Source organism: Lontra canadensis, unplaced genomic scaffold (genome assembly GCF_010015895.1).
Source record: "Lontra canadensis isolate GAN:19392208 unplaced genomic scaffold, GSC_riverotter_1.0 scaffold131, whole genome shotgun sequence".
In the NCBI taxonomy this organism is placed as follows: domain Eukaryota; kingdom Metazoa; phylum Chordata; class Mammalia; order Carnivora; family Mustelidae; genus Lontra; species Lontra canadensis.
This window is the reverse complement of record NW_022631125.1, coordinates 898,032-922,186: the sequence shown is the minus strand read 5'-3', so window position 1 is coordinate 922,186 and position 24,155 is coordinate 898,032. Positions and strand designations below refer to the sequence as shown.

The window sequence follows — 24,155 nt, the reverse complement described above, 5'->3', positions numbered from 1 at the left end:
AATCAGGCAGAGTGGGAGAGGCAGAATCAGGCTCCTCAGCAAAAAGCCTGATGCAGGGCTTGATCCCAGGACTCTGGGATCGTCACCTGAGCCAAAGGCAGACCCTTAACAACTGAGCCACCCAGGCGCCCCAGGGTGTAAGGTTTCTTACAAGTTTCAGATAAACTGAATATTGCACACTTTCTGCACAGGCAGTTCCTAACTTGACTTTCAGGAAGCCTCTCTGTTCCTAACAGGAACCCTTCCAGAAGGTGCTTACTGGATGAGAAGGGGAATGCCTGCATTAAATTTACATCCATTTTTATGGTTGCCTTCAGCAGGAGCGTTGCTCTTAAATGTCTAGACTGACACGAGAACCAGCTGGGCTCCTTCATCTATATACTCCTACGTAAACTTCCTTCACAAAATGTGGCATTTCATGGAGACTCCTGCTCCATGGACATGCTCCAAACCAAGAGCACGATCTTGTGCTCCAGGAGCATGAATAAATAGAAGTACTCCAGATAGGAAGTAGCAGATGATTTTTCCTGTTGGCTGGATATTCTGAGTTCACAGTTTAAAAAGGTGTTTTAGATTTAACATAATAAAGATGTCAATTCTCCTCCAAATTGATCTATAGGTTCAGCACAATTACCATCAAAATCCCAGCAAGATTTTTTTTGTAAGGAAAAGTTTACATTCTAGGGCTGCCCAGCTGGCTCAGTTAGTAGAGCGTACAATTGATCTCGGCATCATGAGTTCAAGCCCCACGTTGGGCATAGAGATTACTTTTAAAAAAAAAAAAAGGAAGGAAGGAAGGAAGGAAGGAAGGGAGGGAGGGAGGGAGAAAGGAAGGAAGGAAACTTTTTCTAAAATGTATGTGGGGGTGCCTGGGTGGTTCAGTGGGTTTAAGGACTCTGCCTTCGGCTCAGGTCATGATCCCAGGGTCCTGGGATCAAGTCCCGCATAGGGCTCTCTGCTCAGCAGGGAGCCTGCTTCCCTCTCCCTCTCTCTCTGCCTGCCTCTCTGCCTACTTGTGATCTCTGTCAAATAAATAAATAAACTTTTTAAAAAAATTTAAAAAAATAAAATAAAATAAAAAAAAATCCATAGATGAATATCCATAGATTAAACCTCACACCTTAAAAATGGGCTCAAAATGAATCATGTACTTAAATGTAAAATTATAAATTAGAAAAAATAGGAAATCTTTAGGACCTAGGGCTAGGTGAAGTGTTCTTAGATGTGATGCCAAAAGCACAATCTGCTAAAGGAAATACTGATAATTGGGCTGCATCAAAATTGGAAATGTTTTTAAAAGACTAAAAATGTTTGCTCTGCAAAAGACCCTGCTAAGAAGAAAAATAAGCAGCCTTCGTGTCCGTTGATGGATGAGAGATCCAAAGACAAATACCATATGATTTCATTCATATGTGGAATTTAAAAAAACAAAACAAACAAATGAAAAAGAGAGAGAGAGACACAAACCAAATAACTTTTTTTTAAGAAGGCCCCGCACCCAGCATGGAGCCCAACATAGGGTTTGAACTCACAACTCTGAGATCAAATCTGAGCTGAGATTAAGATTCAGCCACCCAACTGACTGAGCCACACAGGTGCCCCTCAAATAAGAGACTCTTAACTATGGAGAACAGAGGATTACCAGAGAGGAGGTGGTAGGGGGATGGGTGAAATAGGTGGTGGGGATTAAGAGTACACTTATCAAGGCGCCTGGGTGGCTCAGTGGGTTAAAGCCTCTGCCTTCGGCTCAGGTCATGATCTCAGGGTCCTGGGATCGAGCCCTGCATTGGGCTCTCTGCTCGACAGGGAACCTGCTTCCTCCTCTCTCTGCCTGCTTCTCTGCCTACTTGTGATCTCTGTCTGTCAAATAAATAAATAAATAATCTTAAAAAAAAAAAAAAAAAAGAGTACACTTATCTTGGGGCGCCTGGGTGGCCCAAGCAGTTAAGCATTTGCCTTTGGCCCAGGTCATGGTGGAATTGAGCTCTGCATCAGGCTCCCCACTCAGTGGGGAATCTGCTTCTCCCTCTGCCCTGGCCCTGCTTGTGTTCTCGCATTCTCACTCTGCGCTCTCTCTCAAATAAATAAATTAAAAAAAAAGAAAAAAGAATACACTTATCTTTTTTTTAAGTAATCTCTACATACAACATGGAACTCAAACTCAAAACCCTGAGATCAAGAGTCACAGGACCTTCTTACTGAACCAGCCAGGCTCCCTAAGAGTATACTTCTTACTGAGTACTGGAATTGTTGAATTGCCATATTATACACCTGAAACTAATAGAACACTGTATGTTAACTACACTGGAATTAAAATAATAATAAAAAGACAAGCTATAGACTAGGAAAGGTTATTTGTAAATCATATATCTAACAAAGGACTAGTACCTAGAATATATAAAGAAATCTCAAAACTCAAGAGTACAAAACCAATGAATAAACAGAAATAGACTCACTCATACATACAGAGGACAAACTGGTGGTTTCCAGAGGGGAGGGAGTTCGGTGGTGAGGGGGTGGCAATAGGTGATGGGGCTTAAGAGATACAAATTTACAGCTATGAAATAAATCATGGGGATGAAAAGTATAGCATAGGGAATATAGCCAATAATGTTTCAACAACTTTGTATGGTGACAGATGGTGGCTACACTTATCATGGTAAGCCCCATGTCATGTATAGAATTATCAAATCCCTGAAACTAATGTAACATCATCTGTTAACTATACTTCAATAATTTTTTTTAACCTCAGCATTGCAAAACTATCAACTATTTTAAAATGAGCAAAAGATGCACACATATATTTTACCAGAGACTACAGAGATGGCAACTAAGCACCTGAAAAGATGTTCAACATCACTAGCCATTAGGGAATGCAAATTAAGACCCCGACACCAAACGCTGTGAGGATGCAGAGAAACTGGATCTCTCGTGCATTGCTGATGGGCATCTGGAAAATGGTTTGGCAGGTTCTTAAACTAAACATACACTTACCATATGATCCAACAATTGCATTTCTGCCAGAAAAACAAAAATCCATGTCCACACAAAAGCTGTACACAAGCGTTTAATGTTTGTAGCAACCTTGATCTGTCATCGTCACAAACTGGCAACAAGCCAGATACCCTTCACAGGCTGGATAAACAAATCAGGGAACGTCCATACCACTCAGCAATAAAGAAACCAACTCTTTGCGACAACTTGAATGGCTCTTGAGGACATTGTGCGGAGTGACAGAAAAGCCAATCTCAAAAGGTCACACACTGCACAAATCCATTTATGTTAACAATTCTGAGATGATATTTTAGAGATGGAAAACAAACAAGTGGTTGCCAGGGGTGACAGGGTGGGGAAGCAGGAAGGGAGGCAGGTGTGGCTCTAAAGGGGTAGCACTAGGGAGATCTTGGTGGCAGTTCTGTGGAGGTGGTCATACGAATCAACATGTGATAAAACTGCATAGGACTACACACACGCGCGCGCACATTAAAATGGTGAGAAATGAAGGAGGTCTGTGGACTGTACCAACGTCAATTTCCTGGTTTTGATGTATTAGTTATGCCAGATGTTACCAACAGGGTAAACTGTGAAAAGTACAAATGACCCAAATGACCTCTTTGTACTACTTCACAAATTCCTGTGAATTTATCATTTCAGACTAAAAAACATAAACTTAAGTTTTATTGAAAATATAATTGTATAAAACCTGTTTAGTACAGGGAAAGTGTGAAGCAGCAGAAAATCTTTGTTTCAACCAGAAGCAGGAACTGCCTCTATTTTGGCAGATTTCCTTCTAGTTTTCTACATACTCTCCAAGGAGTTGAGCTCGTTATGCACACTCCAGTTGAAACCTACTTCTTCCTCAACCCTCCCTCAACCCAGAGCAATTATTTTCTCTACATCGCTAATAATTGTAAATAGCGGCTTAATATTCTTAGCACAATATATAAAATTAAACATTCAGCTCAAATTCCACTCAGAAGGAACAGGGTGAACAAAAACTGGCCGAGTACAGGATTGTCCACACAAGAGCATCATATTCAGCTACAATATAAGGCAGGGGGAACTTAAGAGCTACCAAGGGAGACTGGTGCCACACCATTGGACCAACTTAATAGAACACCATTAATTTGGTTGCAGTATCTACTGTAATTTCGAATATAGAGATCTTCTGCCATGAAGTACCTTGAAGTGCCTGAAACATGATCATGGTCATTGAAGTTTTGGAACACATGATAAAGAGTAGAGAACAGCAGACTCCATACCTAAGTTTGCTGCATCAGAATTGCCTGGGGAAATTAAAAGCAGAAGCAAAAAGCAAAAGAGATTATGGAGTGAATCCCCAGGGATAGATTTTATTAGGAGTTGCCATAGAATCATCTCCCAGATTCCCTTGTTGCAACATCAAGTTGGGGAACCACAAAAGAAAAACTAGGTTCTAAGGGGACAAGGACTCCATTTGAAATCAACACTACACATTCCCTAACACTCAAGCAGACCCCAAATCAGCTTTTGAATGAGCCATTTTTGGATTTGGCCATCCAAATGTTTACTAGATAACCCACTAGGATCCTACCAGGTGACTGGGTCAGGAGTGAAGGTTCAGAGACCATTCCGCATCCAACTAACCAACCGATGTCAGGTAAATGAGACAGGCTGTTGAAAATTTAGGTGAGTGTAGAATAGAGTTAAGAATAGAAAAGGGAGAATGAGGATTTCCACTTTCTTCCAAAGATGGGAGGCATTTTTACTTCACTTAGCTCAAAAGGAAAATGTCATGGTGCCACACTTGATCTCAAGATTAGGGTTAGGTAACCCTAACCCTAAGTTCAAGGCCCTACTTAAAAAAAAAGTAAAATGTCATCCTCAGTGTAACAAGGAAAACAGGAACCCTCAAATTATAAACCATGACTAGATCTGCTAACACAATAAAATCAGGACTGAAACCAGACATCCACAGAAAACCTTAAGTCAGAATACAGACATGTGTCACAGTACTAACAGGCCCTCTTAATGATCCTTTGAAGGGAAAGGAAATTAGGGATGTGGTCATGTCCCTAGAGGATAGAGATAGCATCAGTACTTCCTTCTTTTTAAGGCCAAACAGCATTCCATTCCATGTATACACATTTTGTTTGTCCATCCGCCAACTGATTGGCATTTGGGTGGCTTCCACTTTTTGATTATTTTGAATGCTATGAATGTTCGCATGCAAACATAAGCTGTAAGCTTGTTTTCGTTTCTCCTGGGTAGAATTCCCCTGGGAGTAAAATTGCTGAGTCATAATGTAATTCTATGCTTAACACCTGTTTTGAGACTGCCTCTCCTCTTACAGTAAATGTGTTCATCTGTTTTATGGTGTTTTCTCCCATAATAAGCATCTTTGCAGGTCATGAAATATTCTTCCACATTATAATTAAACCTAGTGCCTTGTGTCAAAATATTCCTATTTCAGAATTACCCCAAGACAACCCAGTCAGGTAGAGATAGGAAAAACCTGGGGGTGGGGGTGGGGTGAGGGATGGACAATGAAAATGAAAGTGGAGAAGAGTCATTATAGAGGAAACCATATTACAAACAGACTGGAAAGTGGATCAACTGAAATGAGGACGAGATCTGAAGCAAAGCAGGTTTAAACCTATCTGGAATCGTGTTCAATGAAAACAGAAGAGAAAAAAACCCCGAGATACTCCTAAAATGCAGTGAACGTTTGGAGCCTCTGCATTCCAGTGGGAAGGCACGGTAAGACCTGTGTCAACACCTAGACAGCTTAGTTACTGAGCTTCAAGAACAAGCCTGTGACCATTCAACCAGGTCACTTAGGAGCATTGGGACAAGGGAAACAGCTACCCAGAATAGGAAAAAAACATTTATATAATTTTAAGCAAAGACACTGGAAACATTTTCAAACATGGCCCCTGTAAGTCATTTTCGAAAAAAAGTATCTGGTTTTGAAATTCAGCCGAGATGGTTAGGAAAAAACTCAGGAAAACTGTTAACACTGGGGAGAGGGGGAGAATGACTAGTATTTTATATTTAAACGTTATTTAAATTATAAAAATTAAACTACAAGAATTAACATAGTATGCAAGTAAACCTGAGTTATTATAATCTTAGCCCTGCTAAGACTAGAAATAATTCTCAATTCAGAACTAGTCCCCCCAGATAGCTTGTGTTCACTCACAAAAGCGAACTTGAACCATTCTTAGAATCCAATTTCACTCTATTTGTCACCTTCAGCCACTGTCTTGTCAATGCAGCCATCCTAACATAACCTCTTTCCACACTTTAGACTAAACTCAGGCTCCCCTTCCTTTCCCACCCCTAAAACCAATATGGTATGCTTCAAAATTCTGCCCTAAAAACAGGTTTGCTGCTTTGAGATCATGACGAACTCTAACTATCCAGAGGTAAGTACTTTTTTACAATACTCATGAAAAATTATTCTCAATCATACTGCAAAGAACTCCAAGAGAAACAAGCTGAATTAAAAATTTTCCCTAGGTTTAATCGTTATCTGATTGCCAACACTTCACCACATTTGACCCCCCCAAACAGAATAGTCCTTTTGTACTTCTCAAAATGGGGCTTATCCAGACCATCCTTCCTTGGTAGTGGAGGGGCCTGCAGCTACGTGGAGTAATGGACGCCAGCAAAGAATGCAGAGGAAGGGTGCCCAAGCCATCTCTATCACCCTGACCCCATGGAGCCCACTTCTAAATGTATATTTAGAAGTGGGCTCCATGCCCAACATGGGGCTTGAACTCCTGAGACCGAAACACGTGATCTACTGACTGAACCACCCAGGAGTTCCCCTTGCTCCCCCACCCACCAAATACATTCTTGATCCCTAAGTGTTCACCATCACTTGGATTACTGGTACCTTTGCTTCTAACCCAACTTCTTCCACTGTTTGAATGACCTTCCCATTAAATGCTTCAAAGAACAGAGATTCCCACCCATATTAAGCTGCTCAAAGCACAAACCAATTTGCAATACATACTGTACATCACTAAGGACCTCTTAAGATTCCCATCTAGTCCAACAACTTTTGGGGGCCAACTTCATCATTTATGACAAATACTTGTATCAGAGTAATTCTGTCTCCAAAAGGCATCTCCACATTAGCACTGGACAGCAAACCAAAAAATATTAAAAAAAAAATTACACCTTACAATTCTTCAGGCAAGAGCACAACTTTATTTTCACCTATAATAAACCACAATTGACAACAACAAAGGAGACTGTGCAGTTCAACTTTTTATTTTAATAAAATCAGAATATGCACAGCACATGCAGTGCTAGCATCTAAACTAATACAGTAAGCAATTACTAAAGCTACAGTGACTTGAAGTTCAATCTTTACATTCAGCAAGTTTAAATCCATTCTTATGTGATTTTTGAAACCTTAACTGAAAATATTGCTTGCTGATAAAACTTGCTCAAACGCTACCGCTGAATGTACAAGTCACTGAATATGCCAATACAACAAAGATAACCACATGTTTGAGGATTGCAATGTGCCAGACATTCACTGAAAAAAAAAAAAATACACACAACTAAACAAAACTCACGCAACAAACATCTGAGAATCTGGACACTTCTTATCAGTGTTTTTGAAGTGTATCATTAATATCTTAAGACAAGTGTATCAAAACCTTGGCATGATTTAGTTTCAAGTCGCCAATTTTGTTTTTACTAACATCAGAAAGTTATGGCTACACTGCCAATGCCGGGTCTGCTTAATTTGACTTAAGAGTTTAATATGACTTAACATTAAAAGCTCACACTACCCCGAAATATATAATTTCACGCATACGGTGACATTCAACATTCAAGTGCCAGTGTTTTTGTACTGTCTTTTGGTCAAGTTTCTTTAAACTTTCAAAGAATCACTTTTAGGCTTACAAAAATAAATATTTGTCAAAATGTTCAATAAATATTACATAAAACTAGCAGCAAAAAGTATCTAGAAATCTGTCGTGTGCAAATAGTTTTCTTCCCGACTATTATTCCCGTGGTCCCAAATAAATTTTAGAATCTAGTCCCATCCCCTTCCTAGACAAGCTGCGTTCAACAATCTCCAAGAGACAAAATAAGATTGGAAGTTTAAGGACACGCACACAAGACATATATATAAAATTCTCTGAATGTGCAATAAAAGAAGTACTTTGTAAAAAGTTATGGGCAAAATGTACAAGGGCCTAAACCTAGACTAATTGAAATAGCACCATAACAAATGACCTCAATACTGTCAAGTGCACCTACTTAATAAAAGTTTTAGAACAAGGCACAATACACTTGAAAATCTATTGCACTTTAGGAAATTTTTGCCGTCTTCCTATGCCACTGTAAAAAGATTGAGCGTTTTGATCACCGCATTCTGGCCACAAAATTAGCACAGAATTCAAAGTGGCAGAGGCATTTTAGTGGTGGACAATGCTCATCTTTGGCCAGATTTAGCATAAACAGACTATAAATACAATGGAAACCTATGCAACTAAAACTGACTACAACTGCACTGTAGAGCAGAATCGACACCTTGTGCAGTTATGTACATATTTCCAACCTGTGTGATCTCAAAAGATTTCAGTTTGTTACTCTTCTGGAGCCATTTTTACAAAGTCTATATAGTAAGCCAGTTTAACATCTCAACGCAGCTTGAACAGAGTAATGTGAATCGGCATTTAAAATAAAGCCTGCTGCATTAATTCTTCCTGTTCATACCCTCTTGACCAAAAAACATCAACACTAGCATGCGTTATTAGACCAAAAATCACCCAGGGCCCCAAGGAGGGCTGGTCATTGCTGTGGTCAGCCATTCTACCATTTCAATTTCATTTATGGCAGGCATTTAAAAAGTCTAAGTAGATGAATTCTCCTAAAAACCTATTTCAAGTTATCAGACCTTTAAACTTTCCCTGTAATAATATGCCCACATTTGGCTAGCTCATAGTTAATGATCTGCCTAAACGTTGAAAGAGGAATTGCTGTATTTACTTGCATTAACTTTGAAAACAGTGCTTTGAGTGTACGCATGTATTCATACATCACCTCATCAGGACTGGAATGGCTTGTTTAAAGACTATCAGGTTCTAAATACCTATCCAGGATAGAGTGAGCAAATCAGAACTTTAACTTAATACAGTTTGCCACATTAGAAACTAATTCCATTATTATGCTTCAAGACATTTGTTGTTTTCCCCCAATCTGCAAGTATCAAAAAGCCCTAATGCAGGCTACCGCATAAGTTTTTTCCTTATAATATTTATGGATGAATCGATGATTCCTGTTAAGTTGTATCACACCTGTGTGCCAAGGTTTGATTTTAGCCCAAGTTCAGTAAATTTATTTTGTCAAAACAATTGATATCTTGAGCATTACTGAGCCAACAGGACATCAAAATAAAAAGTTGTCTAAAGTTAAAGGCACAGTACATTAACAAACAAATGATCCTCAGTCACAAAATTATAAATGCAGTTTGGGATGGGGGTTGGCGGGAGGGGAGTTAATCCAAACTACAGCAATGAAGTCTTCGAACCACCTTCTGAACAGGGCTGCTGATTGTTCCTTTCAATTCTTCATGTGACCTTGAGCTCCCTTAAAAAAAAAATTTCAGTGGAGAATCACAGCTGGTAATGTACTGCGAGTTCTTGAAGCTACACAAGGTATAGTCTGGCTAAGTTACATGTGGTTTCCATATTAGCTTGTTTGGCAGGGTGACCTACTGCAAAGCAGGTTCAGTTACCCCACCAGTCAACCCCCTGGGAGTTATAATTTCCTCCATATCCATCACTGTTGTAAAAGCCTCCATAGCCACCTAATGAGAGATTTAAAAAAAGAAAGAGACAAATTAATTAAGTCAGCCACCGTTAAATCTTTCCCTTCTTTAAATACTTTGATGTCACATTACTAAAAGCAATCTACAGGGCAGAACTTCCCCCAGTGTTTTTAATTATGCTCTGAAAAAGAGGACTATAAGGAAGAACCCCTTCCCAAAGACAGGTTAAAAAAGTCACGTTTACCTCCACCAAACCCTCTGCTGCTGCCGTGGCCACCGCCTCCGCTGCGGCTGCTGCTTGCGCGGCTGCTGCTGAAGCTGGAACTGCTGGCACCGCTGCTTTGTCGATAGTCTCGGGCACCAAATCCTCCACTGAATCTGCTACTGCAACGACAAGGTGTGTTGGTGGTTCTCGGGAAGATGCAATTCCACCAAATAATCCAGTTCTTGTTAACGCTTTCCCGTGGTCAATTTCTGACTTTGCAATACCAAAGTTTCCCTACCCAGCCCTCTTTTCCCTAATAGTGATCGTAAACGCTGTAGTGGCGAAGGACTGGCTTTAACTCAGTGTCATCTCTTCTAACACCCCTCACCCGAAGGATCCAGGCAACCTAAGAAACATGAAGCCCACTCAACTGAACACTGGAAGAGTGAACTGTGGACAAGGCACCATCCCTCTCTTTATGCACCACCCATACGCCTTACCTCTTCGATCGTCCGCGACTGCTTCCCTTGTAGTGGTGTTCATAAGCCATGTTTTCTAACCAAGATGGCACTTCTTGTTTAGCTTCAACAAGAAGATCCAACAAATCCTTGGTAATGTTTATATTCCTCTCATTAAAGAACGAGGTGGCAAGGCCTAAACCAGTTCCAAAAAGTACATAAATTAAGGTCATCCACTGAAGCATAGTATTCTTACTTTCCTATACAGCATCTTAAGTAGAATACCATGCAAAGACAGAACAAGTCATTTGTATTGCGGAGACAGATTTTAACCACATTTCCTAGAGAATTCTTGGCCGCACGTATCCCACTGAAAAACCACCAGCAGACCATCAAGTAACTGAACACTTACCAAGGTTCCCTACACGTCCTGTACGGCCAATGCGATGTACGTATTCCTCAATATCACTTGGCAAGTCAAAATTGATAACATGTTTCACATTTGAAATATCCAGTCCTCTTGCTGCTACCTGGAAAATAACTTTTGTTATATATGGCACACTTCAAGCCAAACACTGAACATGCTGAACTTGAAAATAAGAACGGTCTTATACATACTGCTGTAGCCACTAGAATTGGGCTTTTTCCTGAGCGGAACTGGTGAAGGGCCTCTTCTCTATCTCTCTGAGATCGGTCTCCATGGATACTGGTACAAGCATATCCTTCATGGTACAAGAAATCTTCCAGAGAATCTGCACCCTTTTTGGTCTCCACGAACACTAAGGTCAGTGAATCCTTGCCTGATTGTGAAAAATTACCAGGTTTTTGTCACTAACAGTGACTTAGTTCTCTTTACATTTAGTAAACATGCAAAGACAGGCAAATTAAAAACAGACTTTTAACCAATGTTCTGTATGGGGAGGAAAAGCAGTAAAGGCAATCCAAATGGACTCTCATCACCTAAGCCACCAACGTGATGCTAACACTGTCATTTTACCTGTTGCATTTAGGAGATCAAGCAAAAATGACCGTTTGTCGGACTCTTCCACCCAAACGACTTTCTGTGTAATATTCTCAGAGGTAGAGCCAACTCTTCCTACAGCTAAAAAGATATACTCATCCAAGAAATCACGGGCCAGCATCTGAAAGAAAAAAAATGTTTATTATCTACTGAGATTCCCAAGTAGTACAAATTCCCAAGTAGTAAAAGCGACAGCATCAAATACCTGTATTTCCTTAGGGAAAGTAGCACTAAACATCATAGTGTGGCGGACACCCTTTGGTGGCATAGTATCTTGTTCAACTATCCTACGTATCTGAGGTTCAAAACCCATATCCAACATCCTATCAGCTTCATCTAACACCAAGTATCTGCCAAAAAAAAAACATTCAGTTTAGAATTTGAAAAAAGACAGTTTTAGTATAGCTGCTATCAAAATAGAGTTTGATATAAATTCCTCACACTGCATGATCTGACACATGTACATGAGACCAAGCCCAGGATTTGTACCATCATTCACAAGCATACAGCAAAACTAGCTCTTACTACTTTTCACTCTCTCCCAATCTAGTTATTCTCAGCCTCTACTAAAAAAAAGTCCTTGATTTTTCAACATTAAAATTACAAACAGCCAACTTCTTGTAAAAGTTAGAGGACTAAAAACCATTTCTCAATCTTAAAATGTCAACAATTACTACTTATTACTTCTACAAAACAAGTGGCCCATAATTTAAAAAATTATTACATCTTATGCACTTAAAAATCAACATACTTGCAAAAGTCTAATCCAATCTTTCCTCTTTCCATCATATCCACTAGACGACCTGGAGTAGCTACTAACAAGTGGCATCCACGCTCTAAGTCTCGGATCTGTTGACCAATATCAGCACCACCATAAACCACGCAAGGTCGAACTCTGGATCGGTATGAAAACTATAAGCAAAGAAATTCTATCAACTTCAAGGCCAACACTTTTACATGGTCTTAAAACATTAGAATCAACAGGAAAGCCAATAATCCCTCAAATGCATACTTACTTTCCTGGCTTCCTCATATATCTGTACTGCCAATTCTCTAGTTGGTGCTAATACCAAGGAGATTGGGTATTGCTTGCGACGCCCATACCTTCCATTTTCCTAAGAAATAATTTAAGTTAAACTCTTAACATCCTTTCTGAAGACTCTTTACAACCTAATTCCCTTCAGTAATTTATAGATTACACTTGAAAATTCTTTTTCATTCAGTAATTTGGAGTAAATAGGAAGTTTTTTATAAAGAGCTCTCATACAGAAAATTCTCTCAATATCTGCCTATAAAAGTTCTAACAGTAATGTCCCATTGGGGCTGCCTTCTGCTCAGGTCATGATCCTGGGTCCTAGAATCGAGCCCTGTAGGGCTCAGTGGTGAGCCTGCTTCTCCTCCTCCCCAGCTTGTGCTCTCTAGTGGTCTCTCAAATAAATAAAATCTTAAAAAACAGTAACAATGTTGTCCCATTTAGGGGAACCTGGCTGGCTCGGTAGAGCACACAATTCTTGACCTCAGGGTGGTGAGTTTAAGCCCCACACTGGGCAGAGCTTACTTTAAAATAAAGTCCCATTTAATAAATATTTACCTTCATGGCCCTCAAAGCCTCTCCTGGACCATCTGCATAAATCTGACTCAAGATGGGTAAGAGAAATGCTGCAGTTTTTCCAGACCCTGTTTAAGGGAAAGCATATTCTGATTCAACCACAGAAAAACCTGATTATTTTTTAATATTGGTCCCTGAGTTTAACTGCCCTATTACTAGTTAATTAATAGTTTTACTTTATGCCCAAATGAATTTTCTAAAAATTAACACCTAAGTTAAAAATACCAAGAAGTGACTTCTTTGAGCCATCTGTAACAGGAGTCAGCAAAAGACCCAGCCTATCTTTGTAAATAAAGTTTTACTAGAACACAGCCACGCCAAATTTACATACCGTCTGTAAGTGCTTTCGCACTACATAGCAAAAATGAGTTGATTGGCAATGAAGACCATGTGGCCCATAAAACCAAGAATATTTATTCTGTTCCCTTACTGAGGAAGTACACCACAAACATAAATAACAAAGTAGTATTCACTTCTTTGCACTTGTGTGTGTAAAGAGAACAGCAATTTTCACTCAGAAGTGATGTCAATTTCAATTTCTAACACTTCCTTATAGGTACTATAGATATTGATGGTATATAAAGGAGAACATTCTCACTCTTCTATAGCAAAGAAAAAATACCAAATGATTAATATATTTTTAATGGGCGGGGGATTTGCCACCCTCTTTCATACTGGTCAAACTCACCAATATAACTAAGCTTGTACTCAATTCAGAGGCTCTACCCCCATTCCCAAAAGATGGGAGGTGCTCCTTTGCCATGAAGCTACCTTCCCCTTGGCCACATTCCTATGGATCACAGACTATTCTAATCTTATCCTCCTTATTCCACATATAATGTTACAGTGCTCATTTCCCACCAATGCATGGACAATAATCTATTCCTCTTGGAGGAGTACAGGGCTGAGGACTTTCTACAGGCCCTAAGGTGAACACTGGTGATAACAAAATCCAAAAATCTAAAACAAATACACCAGCCGGCTACTGCACACCTGTGTCAAAGTATACTGATGAGTCCCAGTATACATCTGGGACTCAAGCTTCCCCATGAAACTTCTATATCCCATTGTGGTTTTTTGGTACTAGTTTCCTAAGAGCAAACCCAGTTACAGTATTCTTGATAATTTTTTACTTTTATCAAGTAAACTTACCTGTTTGAGCACAAGCCATCAAGTCTCTTTTCTCTTTGATAATAGGAATAGCATGCTTTTGCACTGGAGTTGGGCGAGTATAACGAGTAAGCTCAATGTTTCCCATAATAATTTCTCCCATCTCAACATCACTGAACTGTCAAAGAAATTCAATAGGGTTAAATAGCTAGAAATGCTATCTGGAGCCATTTTTGCTTTACATTAAATCGGGGGTGGGGGGAACCCTAATAGCTAATTTGTACTACACAGCTGCTTTACATGAAAGAACATTACATTTTGAGAAAAATCAACTCCAGGTTTAATATACACTGGAGAAATCTGGGTTCTTCCTATATTTGACCCATTTTCTATTTCCAATTATTAGTAATGGAGACTCTGAACTCAATCTTTCCACAAACCAATGAGGCAGGTTTTTAATGTAACTAAAGACTTCCTGAAGTAGGTACAATAGGCATTTGCTTTTAGGAAGCCCACCTCATTTTGACGTGCTGTGAAAAAGTTTACACTTCCCTCTGTGTCTTAAAAGGTCAAACACAAAATACTTACACTTTCAATATGTGGAGGACAGTTGTTGCCTGTTGCCTCAACTGGAATGTCGTCATATTTCTCAAAGTTAATCCCAGTGTTTCCTCCAGAAAAGAGTTCCCTGAAATCAAAAGATTGGTTAAGTCTGTTATCTTAGCTAATGTGGCTTTATCACAATTAACACACATTTCAAAAACTTACTGTTCCAAGCGTTCACTTGGTGGGAGTGGTTTCGACCAATCATCTTCATCTGATTTGTCACACCAACGACTATTTCCACCCCGTTCAAACTTGCCAAAACCACTTCTGTCACCACGGCTGCCGATGCCATCATAGTCACTCCGTCCACGATCGTCAAACCTGAACAGCATAAGCAACTAATCAGAATCGTATCATTTAACCACTATCAAATTCCTAGAACTACTCTAGAATCATACCTAGAGAGAAACTGAACTCATTATGCTAACTTCAAGGATGCCAATTTTGTTTACTCTTAACTTGACAAATAAGGCCTTTAAACCAACCAGATTGTGTCATTTACATACATTAAGTATGTACCCTTCTTGAGTTCTGTAATATTATACAGCCTACACAGGCCTCATACATGCTGAAATTAAGAAGCGAGTCTTAAATATTTGGTATCAGCACATAACTTATACTTTTATTTAAACTTCTCATCCAAATATATTTTAGTGGTAGGAAAAAGAAAATAGCATACCAAACCTCAATTGTCCCAGTTATATTAGGATGTCACTTATAAGGACAATCAATTCACCTGTGTGACAGACTTTGGATAAAAGGTAGAAAATAATCCTTACCTGAATTAAGATGTTTTTAGTTTTAGGCCTGTTTGCGAAAAATCAGGACACACAGGACTAACCACAGCTATTAGGCGCATGAGGTCAGTTCACCACTTGTGTAATCAAAAATATAAGGTGTTTAAAAATTGTCATATAGAATATCCACAAAAAAATCTCAACCATATTAGGCCATTCACTAGACAAACTTTACTCCTTTACATATAAATAAAACTAAAGAAATATAAAAGTAATTGATTTCAGTATGTCCAGGGGCACATTCTTATTCTCATCCAGTTTCTATACAACAAGTTCAAATTTAGTTAAGACCTCTTACATTTAGAAAAATAAGATTACACAAACTTAATGCTTAACATCCAAATAGGTGATCTATTAGGGGAAAAAAAACATGCTTAATGATCAGAGTACAAGAATGAGTACTTATCAAATTAAAGACCAATTCTTGAATTACATACACGTAAGACAAGAACATCAGTAAAAAATCACTTACCTTCCCCTTGATCCACTTCCACGATCACTAAAGAAACTAGATTTCCCTCTGGAATCACTACGAGATCCAAAACTGCTGTATGCATCCTTATCTTTACTAGAACTCCACCCTGAACTGTCTTTGTCGTAGAATCCTTCAATACAAAAAAAAGAAGCAAACCCATTTTATTTTATTAAATAGAAATTTACAATACCTAGGTCTCTGAATTCAAAGCCCTCTAACTTTATCTCTGTGAACTGGAAGGACAATGGAAATATTCCTATCGTGGTACTAGAAGTGAACCAAGATTCAGAACTGGTTTATAATCGGCACACAAAATTTTTTAATATTTTTAATACTACACAACACTGTGCACTAAATCAAGCAGTTTGACAGTCTAAAAAGTGTTCTAAATGAATAAAATACCACCGCTAAAAAGGTCAATTGAATTGCCTATAAAACAATTGTTGTATGACCGGCACAGGCACAATTTAATTTCCATTTTATACGTGAGAACCCAGTTTACTAGAATTTGTTTCAATGTTTCCTAGAGGTGCTCTTTATTTAAGACGTTCCTAAAGGTGTCAGATTATTTAATACATTATTTCCCAAATTCAATAGTAAAAAGTAGAACAATGCTCTGTTCACATGAAATGCATACTATCGGACAAGAAACAAGAATACCTAGAAAAAAGGAAAATCCTCATCCCTGCACACTGTTGGTGTGGACAAATTCTTAGGTACAACTATAAACATTCAATAACAGGGAATGGGAGAGGTATAAATTAGCCCAACAGGCAGAGGCTTTAAAGACAAGCAGTAGAGGATTTAAACTAGTTTCAGCAGCACTTTATTAAATAGAGATCATTTACAAGTTACTTTCCTTCAGACCGGTGCCTCTACCATTAGAAAGCCAGGTGATCAACAGACTTAACTAGCAATAAAGAATTTTACATTTCTAATATCCCTTCCAGTTTTAAAACCTCTATACTACCTCCTGCCTTTGATCTCTGTCACTGGGATGAAGAGGGAAAAGCACTGAATATACACGAGGCCAATTCCAACCAGAACACTCTTAAGAATGAGAGAACCCACGACAATAAAGACAATGTACAGTAACTAGAACAATGATATGCTAATTAAGAGATTATAATATGGATTTTATATCCATGTATTGCAGGGACAGTGCAGCTAATAAAGACTGCACATGCATATGGAAGAATGACAGTAAACCACAGGTTTCTGTGGACTTCACCCTTCTGATTCCGCCTGCATCATCTTCCTTCTTCTTAACCTTTAGTTTTCCAAACCTTCACTCTTCCTCTGAATCTCAGATCACCTATTTTATGGAATATACAGACCCAGACAGCTGTCCCATAATGAAGTATCAGTCTATCACTGTATTAACAAACACAATCAGAAAAGACCAGGTGTTGTTGACACATCAGACAAAACCTTTCAAACGAAGCAGTTAAGGGCAAGGAGATGAATGAAACCAGAGGATCACTCCCAACTTACTGCAAGCATGCCCAGTGCTATGATCTGTTTATAATCTGTTACCTATTCTGCAATAACCCATCTATCTTTTTTGACAGCTCTGCAAAACAGAAATAACTGGTTTATCACTATGCAATTGGTTTTACATAGTAGGGTGCCTACTCACCCTTTTCAAATTGAAATCATGATGTGAATGATTACAAACACAAATCACAAAGTACAACACTAGTAAGGTTGTACAAAACCATGTCCTTGGCCACAGAAGAATAGGACATAGGAAATAAAGAATTTTCCACTGCATGACTTTAGATGAGTTTTCCCAAAGAGTGTTAAGTCCTAATATCTGAACCAAGCACCATGTTTACGGACTTCCCAAAGTGCCTCATTTTTCCCTAGGCTCTGACCTCTTAAAATCAAGAATTAGGTCTACCCAAGTTGCTCAACTTACCTTTAGTAGCTTCTCTGTTCCTTAAGTGAGGAGGAATATAGCGTCCCTCTAAAAGAAAGAATATAAATTTAAGTACCAAAACTTCAAGTTAAAGCTTTTTATGAAAATTTGTGCAACTAAAAAATGGTCCTGGAACAAATTTTTTTAGTATCCAGCCACCCAGTCTCTTATTTGGAAATTGAGAAGGGAGAAAATGAATCTGCTTTTACTTTAAATGCATACTGCTTTTTAAGAACTTTGCGGGGGGGGGGGGGGGAGTTTGGTAAATAAAAATCTGACTTGCAACCTAATCACTGAAATCCAAAAATAAACATAATTTGTCTCTAGTGGTTAACATAACACAACTTTTTTTAAGGGCCTGCTATTATTTCAGAGAAAGGTCATAAACAGACACAGTTAACAACATGTAAGTATTACAACCTCACAGACTACTATGTAATAAATCATGCAATTAGACCCTAAAATATTATTTCCATCCTGGTTAAATTCCAAAAAATGGACGATATACGTTAAGGAAAAACAGCAAAGGCAAAAAGGATTTCAAGAACTGGAGTTTTAACTTAGGGCTTGCTAAGCCTATAGTCAACTTGTTCTGTCGGCAGGCAAGAGTACAGCCTAGACAATAGATGAGAAGGAAAAGCAAATAATGTATACCTACCAGGTAAAGCAAAATCAACCTGCTTTATTTCTAAAGAACCTGCAACTTCCCTTTCTACTTTTGGGTTGAATTAAATATTAAGTATCTCTATTAGGTAGGATGATCAACTCTCTAAAGATCTTTACCTTGGCAAATAAAGTAGAATGTAAAAAATACCAAGTAACTTTGTCCTCAGCAAGGCCCTTCTTGCCTAAAAATGAGGCCACGTCCTTTACCACCTAACACAGTGCTTGAAAAAAAAAATAATAATGCTTTCACACCCTACAGCCTATACTCCTTTCCCCCCTCCTTTTTGGGGGCAGGGGAGTTAATAGGAAGAGACCTGACCAGAAGGAACCTGAAGCTGTCCGAGTGCCAAATAATAAACCAATAATAAGCCACCTACACCTTAATACTAACCTGTAACAAGTCTCAAAAAAGGAAAAACAAAAACTCTGAAAAAATGAAATAAAGCTTTTACATCTAATTTCTTTTCAAACAAATGATGCAATTTAGCATTTAAAATCCTAACCACCACTCAAGATTCTTGTAGCCTGTTAAGTCTCATGTTCTCCACAGGAAAGGGTTAACTGTAGCTGATGAATGTGAATGTTCCCTTTACTGAATTTAATTCTGGTAAATAGGGATGAACACATTCCCACCACCTCTAAGCTTGGCTCAAGATTCATAATGAACACAAACACTTCCAAGGATAGTGTGTGTTCTACCAAGTTCTTTTTCTAATGACTTTTTACTAAAGAAAATGAGTCCCTTTTATTACCAAAAGGCCACAATGTTATGATTATTAATTACACTACGTAATTCTACGAACACTGACTATATAATTCTTTCCACAGCAAAAAGTGGAGGGGAAATTCTTAAGCTTTAAATAAGTCCAAAGAAACATTAAGTTATTAATGCTCTAATATTCGAGAAATTCTTAAAACGGTTTACTTACTGCTTGCTGTACTTCCTCCACTCTGATTATCGGAAGAGTTCAGGTCTAGGCCAGCAAACTAGGAAAAGAGTGTTAAATGGTTAGCAGCCCATGTGTTAAACTATTACACGAAGAAAAAACTAGTCCTGCCTCCAGCACTAAGCAGCACTAGCTGCCCGCCTGCTTCGTGCGGCTGGTGGGAAGCTCTTAATGAGAATATGAACTAAGAATGTGCTTTGAAGACTGTAAAATTCTAAGCAAACCCAAAATAACACTGTTTATACTACAGAAAGCAGCGCACCAAGAGGCTGGTGTTATCTGGTACAAACTGGGTCCAAACTTAAAAGTTATTCAATTAAAAATGGATTTCTCCCTAACATCTTCCACAGTAAAAGCCCCCAGAAATTATTTTAAATTGCCAAATAGACAATGGATTCATCTTTACTCCAATCATATTTGACAAATGTTTCCAATGCCACCAACTTCCTACTTGAAATTATTTTAAGCCTACAGAGCACACCTGAAAAATAAAATTTTAACTATTTCTTAGTTCTTTTACCCTAAATATTGCACAATTGTTTTTAATTAGGGTAGCACTCCTGGGTGGCTCAGTGGTTCGTCGGGTGTCTGCCTTCTGATCGGGTCATGATTCCGTGGTTCTGCCACAGAGCTCCTCACTGGGCTCCCTGCTGGGCCAGAAGCCTGCTTCTCCCTTTCCCACCCCTCCAGCTTGTGTTCCCTCTCTCACTGTCCCTCTGCACCTCCCCCACCCCGCCCAAAAAATTCTTTAAAAAAAAAAAAAAAAAAAACTGAGGTAGGTTCTACCTATTTATTTTCCCATTTTCAAGATCTAGATTAAGTTCAGAAGACTCTGAACATAAATAGCACAAGTGACATTCAACACCTTTTTTTTTAAGAACACATTTCACTACATTTAATCTCCTCTTCTACTCATCCCCTTACACTGAACGCAAAACCTCAACATTCTACAAAAAGACCTGCTAGGTTTTCTCATTCTTTTACGACTCAACAGAAACTACATGCAAGCAAGGGGGGGGTGGGGACAGGACTACATGTGTCAAAAGGAACAGCTTAATTTAAGAAAGCCACAAAAGACCGAATCACACAATACTGATGCCACCTGTTTGCAAACGTGACGTTAGTGTTCTGTTAAAAGTTCCAGATTGAGGGGCGCCTGGGTGGCTCAGTGGGTTAAAGCCTCTGCCTTCGGCTCAGGTCATGATCCCAGGGTTCTGGAATCGAGCCCCGCATCGGGCTCTCTGCTCTGCAGGGACCTTGCTTCCTCCTCTCTCTCTGCCTGCCTCTCTGCCTACTTGTGATCTCTGTCAAATAAATAAATAAATAAAATCTTTAAAAAAAAAAAAAAAAAGTTCCAGATCGATACTGTCAAATTGCAAGCATTATCAATGGAGTCATTGAAAATTGGAAGCAGATTTTTTAAGATTTATTTGACAGATACAGAGAGATCACGAGTGGGGGGGCTCCCTGATGAGCACAGCGCAAGACCCTGAGATCACAACCTGAGCAAAGGCAGAGGCTTAACCCACTGAACCATCCCAGCAGATGCTGAATCTTAAAAAGAAACTAAGTATGGTAAGACTTTTAGGCACCTGGCTTTCATAGTTTGCATCAGCAAAAACGCTGACATGCTTTCTGTTAACAGATACTTGAAAGTCCAAAAGAAGAGAAAGTCTTTTTGCACTTGTGTTACAAGTTTTAATTTTACACTGAGCAACAGGAACAGAAAGTCCTTTTGCACCTGTGTTACAAGTTTTTGTTCATTTTACACTGGGCAACAGGAACGATAAAGATCACGTTAAAGACTACTACAAACTCTCAGGATTACACTGCTTCATTCCTGCCTCTAATCTTTTTAAAACGGCACCACCGATATAGAAAATGTTAAAATTGGGGATAGCCTGTGCTCTTGACAAGATATTCTATGTGCTTCACTCAACAAAGGACGTTGTCAGCAATTTGGAGAATGTAATTGATTCATTAAAGGGGGAAAAATGCTCCCAAAGAAACAGCATTAAATCTCTAAAAATATTACACAGGACTACATTAAAACCTACTATCAATTTGTATCACTAAACTTCGTTTCAGGATTTCTCTGGCTTCCGTAGGTAAACAGTTTACTTAAAGGATCCAAACATTCCACCTAAAAGCTTATCGGAAACACGGTGCTTCTGTTGCAGAGGGATGGAGACTTCCTGCCACCAAAGCCCATAACCCCTCCTCCTCGCTCAGATCACACGTCCTCCTCTAATCTATCCCCAAAGCCTTAGAAGAGGAGATTCCGGTTAAGATGACAGATCCGGAGATCTGACCTATTTCACAATTTCACTGCACAGGCAGCAACAAGTCAACAACAAAGTGTTTATTTCCCTCAAGATACATTCCGGGTATTTTTCCTCCGGCCGATTCCTGGATCAAACGTCACTAACACAGGAATGGTCATACAACCCGTGGTACCACCCAAAACAATGCCCGGCCCTTGCTAAATTGCCACGCACAGACTATCTGGAGCGAGTAAGAAAAAGGGGCCACTCCAGGTCCCTAACCTCCCTGAGGTCTCCCCGCCGTGTTCAATCTCTATCTAGAGCCCAGCGCCACCGCGCACGCAGGGACCCATTACTCCCTCCCCTTCCCCCCACTCCTCCCCGAATCTTCTGCGTCACAAAACTTTCCACTCCGGAAACGCGGCCTCGGCGGCCGCTGCACCCTCCGTCCGATGGCCCCTGCGGAAACCTGGCTGAAGCGAAAAAGCCTGAGGAAGGAAGCCCGGGAGGAACAAGATGTCCATTCCATCCTCCTTTCCAGGCCCCTCGCCTGCCCGCGGCCCGCTCTCCCGCTAGTGGGCCCCAGCACCGCCCAGCCCCACACAAAGAAGGCCGCCGCCATTACCCCGAGCGAAGGCCACCCCCCGCGCCGCCCCCTCCCACATTCCAGGGCTGCGTCCCTCCCGCTCTCACACTCACACACAAATGCCGCTGCGCGGGTGCGCGCGCACACACACCCCAACGCCGCCGGTCTCTGGGACAGGAATCCAGGCCGCGCGCGCAAAGAGTCAAAAGCCCTGGAGGCCAAAGGGGTCCCCAATCGCACACTGCCGCGCCGCGCACCACCCCCACCCACGGGTCACTAACCAGTCGGGGTTCGCGCGTGCGCGTCCCCGTGAAGGCGCTCGCACCCCCCCTCCCCCTCCTCCCGCCTGCGCACGCACACACACAAAAGCCGCCATTGTGCTCGGCCGGGGGACAATACCGCGGGCCAAGCCGGGGCGCCGGCCCGAGCGACGGCCATAACCAGCATTCCTGCCCGCTCCCCGTTCTTTCACAGCCCCGAAGCACTGACACTGGCCAGCTCGAGGCACCCAGGAAATAGGAACTAAGAGTGCCAGTTAGCGATGCGCCATAAGCCAAGTCAGGTCAGCAACCATCCCGGCAGACTCCTTGCAGCTCACCTGCTGGTCCAGCCCGAGCGCATTTTCCACCGCCACATGACTCATCCCTGAAGAGTACCGAGAACTCGGAGTCTTCCTCTGCTGAGCGACTGTGTTTGATTCACCGCGAAGGCCCTCTCACGGGAGAACTGCGGCTCTGGAGCTCACGGCGCGGCCACGGATCTAATATACTCACTCGAAAGGCTGTACGTCAGCACGTAAGACGTAGGCCCTCCCTCTCACACCCGCACTCCTCCTGCCGCTGTGACTTCTGCCTAGCTACTGCGAGCTCGTTTAGTCCAAACCTCGCGTGATTTTCTAATCAGTCCCGTCCCTCGCTTGGCGTCCTACCTTGGACCTCCGAGCGCCAAATGCTGTCCTAGTTCCCTTGAGCTTCAGTAGCCCTGTTCTCCGCTAATACCCTAGCTTGTCTTTGAGTTTTTGAAATCTCGCGATAACTCGTGTCCCGTTTTCCGCCTCCGAGGAGGTCTTTAAAATTTAACCTAGGCCTCTTCTTTTTCTCCCTATGCTCTCAGTTTTTTGCTATTCTTTTCAGCCGAGCACTCGTTCTTGTTTCTGTCAGTCCTCCGACTTGGGAATGTCGGTAGATTTCTTCGAACTAACCAGCCCTTGTTCTTCCGCGGGCAGCCTCTCCGAAAACGGAGTTAGGCAGAAAGAAGCCCGAAGCCGGGAGGACGGCGGGTCACGTGACCGCAGATGTTTATCGCGGTGGCCATTTTGTGGAGCTGGAAATCTTGGCCTTAATTGAGTGCTCGGAGGGCAGGGGGTTGGGGGAAGAGGGGACAGGAGAGGGAAGAGAGGCAGAGGAGGGAAGAAGGGGAAGAGGAGGAGGGGGGAAAGGAGGAGGAAGGAGGGAGGGATGGTGACCGGGGAGGGGTGGGTAGCGGAGGGGATCTGGGGACAAGTGCTGGTGGCCGGACACTTTAACTGTGCGGTTGCCTAGGCGGCGGGGGTGCAGCCTAGAAACGCAATAACCCCCTTCTGTTTCATCCCGCGACGCGAGCGCACAAATGCGCGCGCCCCCGCCCCCCGCGGTGAGGAAACAATGAGACCATCAGGCTCTGAAGCTGAGCCGGTGTTTGTGGATCCTCCCGGGACCCCGGCCCTCAGTGGA

At 40.9% G+C, this 24,155-nt stretch overlaps 1 protein-coding gene across 3 annotated transcripts in view; it reads right to left on the bottom strand.

Moving 5' to 3' along the window:
• The window catches only part of DDX3X (DEAD-box helicase 3 X-linked), a 29,144-nt gene extending 5,274 nt beyond the window's left edge, over positions 1–23,870 (bottom strand). The window contains exons 1-17 of one of the 3 annotated variants that reach the window (XM_032842511.1): positions 23,042–23,870; positions 19,576–19,633; positions 17,981–18,028; positions 16,057–16,189; positions 14,950–15,108; positions 14,770–14,869; positions 14,224–14,359; positions 13,054–13,139; positions 12,479–12,577; positions 12,214–12,374; positions 11,668–11,812; positions 11,439–11,583; positions 11,060–11,241; positions 10,854–10,971; positions 10,484–10,637; positions 10,023–10,159; positions 7,178–9,817 (exon numbers count right to left, since the gene is read on the bottom strand). In XM_032842511.1, the coding sequence (XP_032698402.1) occupies positions 9,738–9,817; positions 10,023–10,159; positions 10,484–10,637; positions 10,854–10,971; positions 11,060–11,241; positions 11,439–11,583; positions 11,668–11,812; positions 12,214–12,374; positions 12,479–12,577; positions 13,054–13,139; positions 14,224–14,359; positions 14,770–14,869; positions 14,950–15,108; positions 16,057–16,189; positions 17,981–18,028; positions 19,576–19,633; positions 23,042–23,086 (1,986 nt within the window). In that variant the 5' untranslated portion in view covers positions 23,087–23,870 and the 3' untranslated portion in view covers positions 7,178–9,737. Of the gene's footprint in view, positions 1–7,177; positions 9,818–10,022; positions 10,163–10,483; positions 10,638–10,853; positions 10,972–11,059; positions 11,242–11,438; positions 11,584–11,667; positions 11,813–12,213; positions 12,375–12,478; positions 12,578–13,053; positions 13,140–14,223; positions 14,360–14,769; positions 14,870–14,949; positions 15,109–16,056; positions 16,190–17,980; positions 18,029–19,575; positions 19,634–23,041 lie in introns of those variants that run through there. The other 2 variants (XM_032842510.1, XR_004380845.1) reach the window with 2 other exon arrangements.
• Positions 23,871–24,155: the final 285 nt, after the last annotated feature.